Source organism: Eschrichtius robustus, chromosome 2, assembly GCF_028021215.1.
Source record: "Eschrichtius robustus isolate mEscRob2 chromosome 2, mEscRob2.pri, whole genome shotgun sequence".
In the NCBI taxonomy this organism is placed as follows: Eukaryota; Metazoa; Chordata; class Mammalia; order Artiodactyla; family Eschrichtiidae; genus Eschrichtius; species Eschrichtius robustus.
Genome location: NC_090825.1, coordinates 173,395,849 through 173,409,072, shown reverse-complemented (window position 1 = coordinate 173,409,072; position 13,224 = coordinate 173,395,849). Strand labels below are relative to the sequence as shown.

The following is a 13,224-nucleotide window of genomic DNA, read 5'->3' as shown; positions in this document are numbered from 1 at the left end:
GGGAGTTGGGGTGGGTAGCTCTCTCTTCTGGACTTGTGGATTTGGCTTAAGCAAACCTCCCCCTCTCTGGGCCTCAGTTTATCTCAAACACAGTGTGGGGGAAGATGGGGTACTTTTAAAAAGTCTTCGGGAGCGGAAAGAGGGATACAGAGACGGGGCCAGAGAGGGTAATGGGCAGAAGAGCATAAAGACGGAGGCCAGATAACCAGATGGGCATCGAGATGGGGGCTAGAGGGGCAGAGGGGCATCGAGGTGGGGGCTAGAGGGGCATAGAGGTGGGGGCTAGAGGGACAGAGGGGGCATAGAGGCGGGGGCTAGAGGGGCACAGAGGCGGGAGCCAGAAAGGGAAGAAAGGCAACCAGCGAGCCAGAAGGGCATAGAGTCCGAGGGGCAGAGGGGCACAGGAGGCCCGTGAAGGCAAGACACCGAGACAGGGGACCAGAGAGCTAAAGGGCATCGAGATGGGGGCTAGAGGGCCTCTCAGACTGGGGTCCAGAGAGCACAAAGGCCAATGGGTAGGGAACCAGAATTAACGAAGGGATGGAAACCGGGGTCCAAAAATGACAAAAGGACATAGAAATCGAAGGGCTAGAGGAGCCCGAGGGCCAGAGGGTTGCAGAGATAGATGAGCAGGGTCTGTCTCCTACCCGCCCTCTGCCCCTCCAGCCCCCCTGGGCCCTGACTCACCCAGGCAACGGGTCCCGTCCAGGCTGCTGGCATAACCACGGGGACAGGTGCACACGTAGCTCCCGACCGTGTTGGTGCAGTCGCCCCCGGAGCAGAGGCCTGGCACGCTGAGACACTCATCCACATCTATGTAGATAGATGTCCGGTTAGGGTCCAGCCCCCCACCAGCCTTACCCCACCTCCACCTCCTCCTCCCTGCAGGGGAGCCTGAGCCGCCCAGAGCGGAGAGGAGGTCCCAGCTTGAACCTCTCCCTGTCGCGCACCTTCACACTTGGCGCTGTTCTCACTGAGCTGGTGTCCAGCTGGGCAGCGGCACTCAAAGGAACCCACAGAGTTGACACACCTGCCCCCCTGGCACAGGCCTGGGATAGCCTGGCACTCATCCACATCTGCAAGGGAATGAGAGGCACGTCAGAGGGAGAAACCAAGGCTGCTGAGGGCTCCAGCTCAGCCCTGGCTCCCAGGACCTCGGTCCTCACGCACTGGGCCCCCACTCACCTTGGCAGGCCCCCGTGTGTATATTGGGGATGAAGCCCCGGCGGCAGGGGTGTGGCTGAGCGGAGCAGAGCTCACATGGGAAGCCCCAGGCCCGGCCCACAGTGGCACAGCAGAGCGCCTTGGTGCAGACGAGGCCTGTCAGCTGGTGCTGGCACCCCTCCAGGCCCACTCGACCAAAGCAGGGCCCTGTCCGGTAGTCTGCAGGGCAGATGGATGTGGGCAGCTGGCCTCAGGCTGCCCCCACCCCATAGTCTTCTGCATTTCCATCCCAGCAAGCCCAACTCAGGCCTCTACCTCTCTCACCTGGATCACGGCGGTAGCCACCTTCCCAGCCTCCCTATACCAACACACCAGGTTTTTTTCCTGACCACAAGCCTTTACTCATACTGTTCCCCTTCCTTACCTGATGAACTCCTATTCACCCTTCAAAACCCTTTCTCTCCAAAGCATTCTCCAACCAACGTCCAACAGAGGCCAGGACCTCCAAGCCTACAAAGCCCAGGGCCTGTCTGGAGACCCCCACCACTCCCCCAGGCTCACCCTCCCTTCAAGCCCGGGCAGGGACCCATGGATGCCCCGCTGGAGAGCCTCTCTCATCCTTGAGCACACATCTGGCTCTGCCAAATCTCCCAGACCCAGCATCCGCCCAAATGCTCTGAACCCACAACTCTGCATCCCTGACACCCCCTCCCCACCCAGCTGAAGGTGGTCTCATTGGTCCCCCCACCGCCGTGCACGGGCCCAGATGTGACTTCCTGGCTCCATCCTCCAGATGGCTCCAATCAAGGGGCTGGCACTGGACCAAGGGAAGCCCCTTCCAGAAGGAGACGCCAAAGCCAGCCCCCAGGCCTGTATGAAGGAGGGGAGACCCGCGACAGTCCTGACTTCCTAAAGCAAAACACGGCCCCCAGAATCTCACCTCAGTCATCCAGGACCCTGGAACCCCACTCACTCCTGCCTAGGCGCCCAACCCTGCCTCTCTCTGGGGCCCCCACGCCCCACTCCAGGCCTCTCCTCTCCCACCCTCTCCACTAACCTTCATTTTCCCTCAGCCATCCCGACTGCTCCCCATGTCAGCCTGAATTCCAACTCTGTTTTCTTGCCAAATCCAGTTTCCAAATGCTCACTCTCAAACCCAGGTAACCCCCAGCCCCTCCAGCTTCTAATTCATGGCTATATCCTGTCCAACCCGGCTTCGGCCACAGATGGGCCTCCATCCCCAGCAGCACCCTTCACACTGGGGTGAGTCCCAGGGTCCTGCCCATTTTTGCCTTCCCGGGCTCCTTGGACACACAGGGCACTCTGATGGCTCCTACAGCTGAAAAGCTCGCCAGCTTGGGCATCCCCAACGTCACCTGCTCTTGTTCACTTTCTCATTCTCAGCCGCCCGTGGCCTCCATTTCTCTGGTGGACCCTTAAATCGCCCTCCCTTTTCTTCCCCAAGAACCTCAACTATCCTCTGGGCTTCAGCCCCGTGGACGGGGCAGCCCCAGGCGTGGGTATCCAGCTGCCTCCTGGGTGACCCACAGGCTCCTCGGCCAACACTGAGCCTCAGGGTCTTCCCCCTCCCTACCCCCAGCTGCACCACCTTCCCTCCAGTTTTCAGAGCAAACCTGGGATTTGTCCCTGCTTCCATCCCTCCCCTTGCCCACCCCACCCCCCAACATCCAACTTCTCACAAAACATTGTTGTTTCCACTGTGTTTGTCTTGGTAACAGCCTCCCAACAGGTGACCTCCACCCACCTCAGCCCGTGGGATCATTTCAACAGTGAGGATGCAACATGAGGGGGCGTGTCCATCTCATGAACTCCGACTTATCCCTCCTACAGGAAGCCCTCCGTGACTCCCTTCCCTGGAGCACAGTTTCTCTGCCCTTCACAGCAGCAGGGACAGCAGGAAGGAGGTCAGCTGGACCCTCCCAGGGCCTGGCCACGTCTCAGGGGCTGCCAGGAAGCCCTCCTCCTCCCAAACCCCTGCCCCGCGCTCAGCTTGGTACCTTTCTCACACTGAGGCCCCATGAAGCCGTACACACAGGCGCAGCGGTTCGGCCCGATGCAGCGGCCCCCGTTGTGGCAGCCGTGGTCACAGACGGCTGTGGAGGAAGTGGGGATGTGTGTGGCCTGAGGTCCCCCAGCAGCAGAGGGAGCTGGGGCTCTGGCGAGCCCTCCTTCACCCAGAAATCCCCACAATCCGGCCCAGATCAAGAGATAAGATTGTGACAATGAGTGTGTCCCCTCCAATCCTGGTCCCAGAGGAGTGACCCGTGGGCGGTGGGCAGGTGGCAGCAGAGACCTGACCTCTGGGGTCCCAAGCCCAGGTGTGCGTGGTGGGTACTCACGTTGCCCACACACAGTGCCCGTGTAGCCCCTCTGGCACAGGCAGGACTCCCCTCGACAGCTCCCCCCATTCATGCAGCTCACACTGCACCCCGACCCTGCGGGCGGGGAAGAGGGACACACAGGAAGGCCCCGAGATGCACGTACAAGGCGCTGGGACCAGGTGCGCCCAGCCTGGCTCTGGTCCTTCAGCAAAACCAGCCTGGGCTCCCAGAAGCTTCGGGAAGCCTCTCACCTTCTCTTCCCACCCCTGGGGGGGGAGGGGTCACTTTCTTTCTTTCTTTTTTTTTAAGCTTATAATTTTTTTTTTCATTTTTTACTTTTTTTTTTTGACCTCGCCACGCGGCATGCGGGATCTTCCCCGACCAGGGATCGAACCCAGGTCCCCTGCGTTGGGAGCGCAGAGTCTTACCCACTGGACCGCCAGGGAAGTCCTGGGGGGGGGGGTCACTTCCTGCTCACCTCGGCTTACCCCGCAGCTGGGGGCCAGCTTCCCATCAGCACAGGCACACAGGTTGGGTCGGGAGCAGAAGCCCTCGCCGCAGGCGTGCCTACAGACCGCTGGAGGGTAGCAGGCTACGGTCAAGGCCAGGACCCGAATCCTCCGCCATCCCCACCCCATGGGTGCCCCGGGGGCCAAGGCTCTGCTGGATCCATTGGGAGACAGAGGTGCTCTTTGGGCCAGAAACGCTGAGGAGTAAGGACAGAAGCTGGAGGTGCTGGGGCACTGGCTGTACTGTTGGGGAGGAGGCGAGGGGGCATCTCCTGGGAGCAGAGTTGGATTCTAGACACATTAGAATGGGGTGGGAGTGGGGAAACAGAGAGACTGAGAGACACACACACAGAGAAAAAGACAGACACAGAGAGACAGAGACTCAGAGAGAGACCAAGACAGAAAGAGACAGAGACTGAGACAGACAGACGGACCAACAAGCAGACAGACACAGGGAAGTTGTATGACAAAGAAACACGGGCGGGTGGCCTGGGAGCCTGCAGACAGAAGCAAGGGCCATTCCTGTGGCTTAGCCAGACGTCCCAGGCCAAGTCCACTTTTAAACAAGGCTGGACTTGCTGGCAGTAAGTAAGAGGACTGCCCCAGTGTCCCCTGCCTGCGCCCCCCACCTCCGGAAGGGGGCAACACTCACGCACAACACACTGGTTCCCACCGGGCAGCGTCCTCCAGCCGGGGCAGCAGTAGGCATGAAATCGGGAGCCACACACATTCGGCCTTCAGGAGAGCAGGCATGGCTGGTGAGTCCCTGCCCAGCTGGACATCCCCTGGGCCTCATCCCCCCCACCTAGCAGGACAGCCCAGCCCAGCCCACACCCCAGGGGCTTCTCAGCATCCCGGGTACCACACACCCCTGCAAGAAGCCTGGGCTGCCACGCCTGCGCACACGTCCGAGACCTGCAGGCTCCACGGCCCCATCCCAACGGCCTTGGACACCCGCCACACACGACAGGGCTGTCCAGGCCAGCAGGAGCCGAGCCAAGGGGTCCCGGGCCATGGTGTGGGTGCCGGCCCTTCTCCTTGTCAAGCACAGACCCTCCAGAACCATGACGTGTCCCTTGGAGGCTGCGGAGAGGAAGCAGAGTCAACCTCAGCAAGAAGCCCTTGGCCACGGGGCACCCAGGAGAACCAGAAGCAGTGGGACGGCTGCCGGGATGGAGAAACTGGGGGCTTGTGGGAGCCCAGGGAGGCATCCAACCCCGACCCGCAAGCAGGTGAACAGTCAGGGGAGGCTTCTCAGAGGAGGTGTGATGTCTCAGCAATGGAGTCATCCAAGAGAAGGGTGTCGGGGCAGACACAGCACACTGAGAGCAGAGGCAAGAAGATCGTGGACCGTTGAGTGGAGGGGAGGGGGTGGCAAGCAGCCAAGGTGTTTCAGGAGTGCATACCTGTGTAATGGAGCTTCTACTTGTAAGTCAAGGGCAATGGAGAGCCCTTGAAGGGCTCTAAGTGGGAGGAACAAGGGCAGAAATGGGTGTTTGATGGAGTGTGGAAGGACTTGCAGGGGCCCCAGAGGAAGCACGCAGTTGAAGAGGCTGGGGCAGGCATCCAGATGAGAGGAAAGGATTCCAGGAGCAGGGGGCACAGGCTGGAACTTCCCAAAGGACAGAACACCCCTCTGCCCAGCAGGGAAGGGACAGCTTTTGTGCCCACTTCACAGAGGAGCAAACAAAAGCCATCACACATTTAGTGAGGGGCTGAGTGGGAGCTGAAGCCCAGGCAGAGGGGAGGGAGGGGAAGAAGATCAAGGGTACCTTACCCTCCAGGAGAGGAGGTGGCTGGCTCTCTCCAGGACCTGGAAGGATGGGAGGGAGGCGATGGGGACACGTCCACTCCTGGCAGAGGAGATAACCAGGCAAAGGTTAGGAGGATGGAAGATGAACCCTCAGGGAACAAAAGGCAGACCAAGTGGCCTTCATGGGGGGCCCCTTTCAAGTACCACTTTCCGCACCAGGGAGAAGAATTGGGCCTGGGTGCAGAACAGACGGGGAGTCTGCTGTGTGCCCTTGGGCCAGTGGCTGCCCCTCTCTGGGCCTTGGGGTAACATGAGAGTCTGACCTGGTGGTCCCAAGGTCCTTGGAGAAAGAAAAGATCTTTGTCACCTTTGACGGGGAAGAGAGAAAGAATCGGCCCGGCTGGTGAGGGGCACCCCTTTCTTGCTCCCAGGCTGTCCCGGCTGGTTTGCACTCCGAGGACGCCTTCTCTAGGCAGCTCAGGGCCCACGGGGCCTCCATCTCCGGCCTGGCTTGATCCAACTCCTCCCTCACTCCCCACTTTGCCTCTGAGAACTGCGCCCGGGAGTTTGTGGAATGAATGAGTGGGGGGACGGCGCGCACTGCACGGGGTAACCGGGGGAGGCGGGGGCGGGAAGCGAGGAATCCCGGGCTCCGCCGACGAGGAGGGGGCACGCGTCCTCAGAGCCCGCCAGCCGCGTTTTCCACCGGGCAGGGCCGGGTACGCAGGCCCGGGAGCCGCGACCACGCTCGGCTCCGCCCTCACCTGCGGGTCAGAGCCCGGCTGTGCCCGCCGCCCGCGCCAGGTCCCCGCGCCCCACGCCGGCGCCGAGCGGAGCGCGGGGAGGGGAACGGGCTGGGTCCGGAGCTGCCGGCTGCAAACAAAGGAATCCCCTCCCCCTCCGTCGCCCCGGCCCCCTCCTCCCGCCCCTGCCTCACCCCCACCCGCTGCTCTCCGGTTCCTGCGCCCGCCGATGGTCCCGCGCTTCCCCTACCTGCCAGCCGGCGCGTGTGGAGGCAGGCGCGGCGAGCGGACGCGCGGGGCTCGGCTTTGGAGGGCCGGTTCGGCGCGGCGCCGGGGGCCCGGGGCGGGAACGCGAAACCGAGAGGCCGACCCCGCCGAGTTCCCAGCCCAGAGCTGCCACACGGGGGGAGTCGGGGGCGGGAGGAGTTGGGAGAGGGCGCGTTTGCACCTCTGAAGCTCCGGGGGCGGGGGCCGGGGGCTCCGATGCCGGGCGGAGGGAGGGGCTGGAGCTGGGGGAGGGCCTGGGGCTCCGGGAGAAACTCCGAGGGGCTGAAGAAATGGGATGGGGGGTATAGAGCCGTAGGCGTGGGCTGAGACGCGGCGTGGGGAGGCTGGGGGGACCACGTTTTCGGATAGAAATTGAGTGGCGGTGCCCTGAGATGGGGCTGCGATTTGGGGTGGCCTGGAAGAGAACCAGGCTTGAATGGTCCCGGGACTCACCTGGAGGCCCACTCCTACATCCTCCCGAGCCGCCGCCTCCTCGCTCGGGCAAGGAGAATTCCAAGGGTGACTTGGGAAACTTACCTGGCGCCTGGGGCCTGGATTCTTAACTAGACTGAGATCCGGAAGCCCCTAAAAATGTAGGCAAAACGTTGGCCAAAGATGCATTTTCTAGAGAGGAGGTCCACATTTTTCATTGGATTCTCAAAATGAGGAGTTTAAGAATCCAGAAGTTCTAGACTTTCTGAGCCTCAGTTTCTCCATCTGTCACAGGGGCTGAATTTCAGAATTTCTGCTCCCTAGCTGGAGCTTATATCCAAACAAAACTTTCTAGCTTTCCCCACTACTTTCCCACCTCTGAGAACAGACACCACCAGACCAGTGAGCCTGAATCTGCAGATTAGTCAGAAGCTGTTTGTTGAACCTGAGGCTGTTATTCCACTCAGCAAACTCCTATGCATCTGGCAAAGCCCAGTTCAAAAATCCATTCCCCACACTGAAATTGTTAGTTTACCCTATTGAATTCCCAAAGCTGATTGTGCTGATCATGCCTCCATCCAAGTACTTCTGGAATGTAATAAATAAATAGCAAATAATAATTTGAGGTGATATTTAGCAGGTGCTTATATTCCAGACTTGGTGTGAAGAGTTTTATACACATTATCACATTTAATCACCAAAAAAACTCTGCGAGAGAGATAACTTTTATAATCTCCCAATATGGGTCCCAAGACAGACCTGGACTCTATGACACTCCTGGGCCAGAGAGAAGGACCCCAGGAGGGGGGAAAGAAAGGAGCGTTCTATTTTTTTTTTTTTTTTTTACTTATTTATTTTTGGCGGCGTTGGGTCTTCATTGCTGCGGGCGGGCTTTCTCTAGCTGCAGCAAGCAGAGGCTACTCTTTGTTGCGGTGCATGGGCTTCTCATTGTGGTGGCTTCTCTTGTTGTGGAGCATGGGCTCTAGGCACGCGGGCTTCAGTAGCTGTGGCACGCGGGCTCAGTAGTTGTGGCTCGCGGGCTCTAGAGCACAGGCTCAGTAACTGTGGCGCACAGGCTTAGTTGCTCTGCAGCGTGTGGGATCTTCCCAGACCAGGGCTCAAACCCGTTTCCCCTGCCTTGGCAGGCCAATTCTTAACCACTACGCCATCAGGGAAGCCCAGAAAGGAGCATTCTGCCTGGGGATGGGAGCCTTGAAGGCTCAGTGGAAAAGAGCAAATATGAAAAGTTGGGGGCAAGACAGGCTAATGCCTAGAGACAGGAGAGTATGGAACATGTGCAAATTGAGCAAAACTGGAGCTTTTGGGGAGGGGAGAAAAGGGAAGGAGGGCAAGAGGGAAGCTGGAGGGGTAAGCAGAGGCCAGGAGCCCTCAGTAGTGTCCCCCCACCTCTGAGGGGAGCCATGGTGGGCTTCCAGGAAGAGGAGTCACTCTGAAGGCTGCTCTGTGGGGTCTAGAACTGGGTCTGGGGAGCAGTGAGGGCTCCAGGGCTGGGCTAAGGGGGCATGAGGCAGAGCGAAACTTTGAGGACAAGATTCAGGGCATCCTGGCTGAGGGAGAGGGGTTTCCGGGGCCAGTGAGGACGGTCAGGAGGGAAGGTGAGGTGTGGGGAGAGTGAGCTAGGAAAGGAACCCCAGGATCAAGTTGACAGAGGTGTGGAATTCCAGCGTGGGAAGGCCCGGGGGCTGTCGTAGATGAGCCAGCTTTCGGGGACGCCTGTGTCACCGCTTCTTAGGCTCCTTTGCCAAGGTCCACCCTGGTCTGCTCTTCAGCCGCCAAGTGTGCCTTACATGGGCACTGGGATAGGTTCCGGCTGCCCCAGAAGCAGCTCAGCATACGTGTGGAATGTGGGGAGGTACAGTCCCACGCCAGGGACACGGCATGACCAATACTTAGATGGCTAAACCCAGAGGTAGGCTGGTAGATCAGGCAGTGATTCCTTCTAGAATTCTCCCTACCCGCTCTCTGGAAGCCAGGGGAGAATGAATCCATCAGGTGTGGTGAGACAGAGGCGGTGTGGAGCTGTTGGAAGTCTCAGTGACACGTGGAAGTTCTTAATGACAGCAGGGAGTGAGTGTTTTTTGCCACTGCACCCTCCTCACTACTGTCACACCACCTTGCCTTCCACTGCCTGAGTCTGCTACACTGGTGTCCATTACCGATAGGATGACTGTTACATCACACTGTCATGAAGAGACATTTAGGCTCTCACTCCCCCTCCAGGATCCTCGTGCACCCCAACACTGTCATAAGGGTAGAGCATTCACACAGTCTCCCTGTCAATATTGCATGACCACCAAATTCCTATTACAGGGTCACCTGTCAGTGTCACCCACTGCTGTCGCCCTCTCACTGTCACCCGTCCATGGGACACCTTGCTGTTTTCTGGTTTGCTCCACTGCCTGGGACATTCATGTTGTCTCCTGTCACTGTTACACCCTTACCTTATTGCTGTGACATTGTCACCCATTAACAGTTGTACCGTCACCCAGGGTGTCAGGATTCTTAAACTGCAAGCAGCAGAAATCGGTCACGGCAGAAAGAACCCTTGGTCAGGTGCAGAATCCCTGGGAGGCTGGAGACCCAAGCCTGGGGGTTCTGCAGCCAGCAGAGTCACCACCAAATCGCCCACAGATCGGGTCCCACCAAGACACCATCCGTCCCCTCTCTGCTCCCCGGGCTCAAATGGTGCTTAATGATCCTGGACACTGGAAACCAGTGCCACCCTCAGCAAAACGGAGTCCAGGGGGCCCGGCTTCTGACGCCAGCGTCCATCAAAGTTTGGGGCAGAGTTACCTGGCTGGAGGACTGTGGGGGGCGTATGTCCCCATCTTGCTTCAAGGGAACTGGGAGAATGGGGATCCGGTGTCTTGTTTTGTCATGGGATCCGCCTCGTGAAGGGGGCACTTCCCAGACCCGGGGAAAGATCATCTGAGTCACCTGATGGCCAAGGAGATGGCAAAGGTCCTATATGTTGTGTTGTCCCCGTCTTGTCATCAGTCACTCTTCCTGCCCCACCATCTCCCTACTGTCACCCATTACCACGACAGTGTCTTAATATTGTCATCTCTCACTGCAGCACTCTCCTTACTGTCCCTTGTCACCGTCATATGGCTGCCCTACCAACATTACACCAATCCCTAGGGTATTTTCTTATTACCATGTCACCTGTTGCTGTCATGCTGTCTCCTCCTTGTCACCTGTTTCTGTCACACTGTCTCCATCACCCCCTGTTCTTGTTCATCGTCACCTGTCCCTGTCACATTGCCACACCATTCTTGCTACCCTGAGGACCTCCACACTGTTGTCATCCTGTAGGGTCAGTATGGAACGTCTAAGTCATTCCAGCTCTATACTTTCTCCCCACATCCCCCCGCCCCAACTTTCTGTGCTGTCCTGGAGTCGCCTCTTGCAGACAGAACTCAACTGTGTGCATCCAGGAGCAGAAGATTCCGAAATGCCCCATTAACATGGGCCTGAGGGAAGGACAGAGCCAGGGCTGGCAGAGCGTGTCCAGGGGCACAGGGCCAGGGCTGGGGACAGAGACACGGTGGAGGGGATGGGAGTGCAGTGTGTGCTGTGTGGGGTGCGCTGATCCTGCCCAGGCCTGGTGGTCTGGGGACAGAGTTCTCTTTGTCTGAGCACGGGAAGCAGCTGGGCTCAGGGAGGATGGAGCACATTGGCCGGGGATTTTGGCCGGATGCCTGGGAATGAGGCTGGGGAGGTGGCCAGTCCTGGAGTTCCCGGGAAGGTCAGGGGCAGGCTGGGAGGGGCAGAGACAGCAGCTGGACGCCGAGAGCTTCCCCATCTGGTTCTCCAGGAATGACAGTTCCCCCCCGCAACCATTCTCACAACAGACCCCCAAGGCAGACTCTGCTATCCCCATCACACAGATGGGAAAACAGAGGCACAGAGCCCCAAGTCACTCACCCTGTCCCCAGAGCCAGTAAAGATCACAGGCAGAACTGAATCCAGGTCACAAAGCCCCAAACCTCAATCTCCTGGGCAGAGGGAGACAGCAGAATCCTGTGTCTCTTTGATACAGAAACATATATATTCTTTTCTCTTTAACAATGAACACAAATGTTAACCCCCATATGCATTGTTCCATCCTTCCCTTTTTTCTTTTTGTAAACATTTATTTTACTTGTCAGCCAAATAAGTGCCTCTTAATGATTATCATTTTTATTGTTTTTTAAATTATATATGTATGTATATATATTTTAATTTTTTAAAATATTTTTTTGATGTGGACCATTTTAAAAGTCTGTATTGAATTTGATACAGTATTGCTTCAGTTTTATGTTTTTTGGTGTTTTGGCCATGAGGCATGTGGAATCTTAGCTCCTCGACCAGGGATCGAACCCGCACCCACTGTACTGGAAGGTGAAGTCTCAACCACTGGACCACCAGGGAAGTCCCTATCTATTTATTTATTTATTTATATATTTTAGGGACTGGGATAAAATTTTATTTTTTATTTTTTTAACTTACCTTGAATTTATTTTTTTTAATTGAAGTATAGTTGATTTACATTATAGTGTTAGTTTCAGGTGTATAGCACAGTGGTTCAGTTATACATATATATATATTCTTTTTAAAAAAATTTTTTGTTGAAATATCGTTGATTTACAATTTCAGGTGTACAGCAAAGTGATTCACATATATATATATATATATATATATATATATATATATATATATATACACATATTCTTTTTTTTTACATTCTCTTCCATTATAGGTTATTACAAGATATTAAGTATAGTTCCCTGTGGTATACAGTAGGTCCTTGTTGGTTATCTATTTTATATTTAGTAGTGTGTATATTTTAATCCCACATTCCTAATTTATCCCTCCCCCCCTTCCCTTTTGGTAATCATAAATCTGTTTTCTATGTCTGTGAGTCTATTTCTGTTTTGTAAGTTCATTTGTATCATTTTTTAGATTCCATATATAAGCGATATCATGATATTTGTCTTTGGCTTACTTCATTTAGTATGATAATCTCTAGGTCCATCCATGTTGCTGAAAATGGCATTATTTCACTCTTTTTCATGGCTGAGTAGTATTCCATTGTATATATGTACCACATCTTCTTTATCCATTCATCTGTTGATGGATATTTAGGTTGCTTCTATGTCTTGGCTATTTTAAATAGTGTTGCAATGAATATTGGGGTGCATGTATCTTTCCTATTGTTTTTTAAATTAAGATACAAATTTACATAACATCAAACTAACCAAAGTCCACAATTAGTGTTGTGCAACCATCACCTCTATCTAGTTCCAAGATATTTTCATCACCCCAAAATGAAATCAAGTACCCATTATCCCCTCCCCCCAGCCCCTGGCAACCAATAATCTACTTTCTGTCTCTATGGCTCTGCCTATTCTGGACTTTTCATATCAATGGAATCACACAATATGTAACCTTTCAATCTAGCTTTTTCTTACTATTAATAATGATTTCGAGGTTCATCCATGCTGTGGCATGTATAGGAATTTCCTTCCTTTTTATGGCTGAATAATATTCCATTGTATAGATGGACCATAGTTTGTGTATCCATTCACCAGCTGACACATATTTGGGTTGTTTCCACCTTTTGGCTCTTGTGAATAATCTGCTATGAATGTACTTGCTCTTTTCACTTATTAAGACATCTCGGTACTGCTTCTGTGTCAGTTCCGAGATAACTCGCTCCTTCTTTTTTATGTCTACAGAGGACTCTTTGGTGGGCTGAACTGCGATTTATTTACCTAGTCGCCTGCTGGTGGACTTACAGGGGCTAGACCTTCAGTCATTTCAGACAGTGCTTCAGGAAATAGCCTGGTACAGGGGTCATCCTACACTAGACATCATGCAGGGTTTCTAGAAATCTTTTTGTTATGGACAATGTCAAGCATATACAAAAGTAGAGCGAATATATAGACAGTGTGATGAGCCTCCATGGCGCCATCATTCAGCTTCAATACTTATCAATATATGGTCACCCT

The 13,224-nt window shown here is 55.3% G+C and overlaps 1 protein-coding gene across 1 annotated transcript in view; it reads right to left on the bottom strand.

Moving 5' to 3' along the window:
* Nucleotides 1–13,224, bottom strand: part of FBN3 (fibrillin 3) — a 106,856-nt gene that overhangs the window by 54,605 nt on the left and 39,027 nt on the right. The window contains exons 3-12 of the mRNA XM_068534988.1: nt 6,762–7,122; nt 6,370–6,641; nt 5,793–5,828; nt 4,885–5,098; nt 4,668–4,750; nt 3,985–4,083; nt 3,525–3,620; nt 3,183–3,278; nt 1,186–1,383; nt 951–1,076 (exon numbers count right to left, since the gene is read on the bottom strand). Of these exons, the coding sequence (XP_068391089.1) occupies nt 951–1,076; nt 1,186–1,383; nt 3,183–3,278; nt 3,525–3,620; nt 3,985–4,083; nt 4,668–4,750; nt 4,885–5,098; nt 5,793–5,828; nt 6,370–6,641; nt 6,762–7,122 (1,581 nt within the window). The remainder of the gene's footprint in view (nt 1–950; nt 1,077–1,185; nt 1,384–3,182; nt 3,279–3,524; nt 3,621–3,984; nt 4,084–4,667; nt 4,751–4,884; nt 5,099–5,792; nt 5,829–6,369; nt 6,642–6,761; nt 7,123–13,224) is intronic.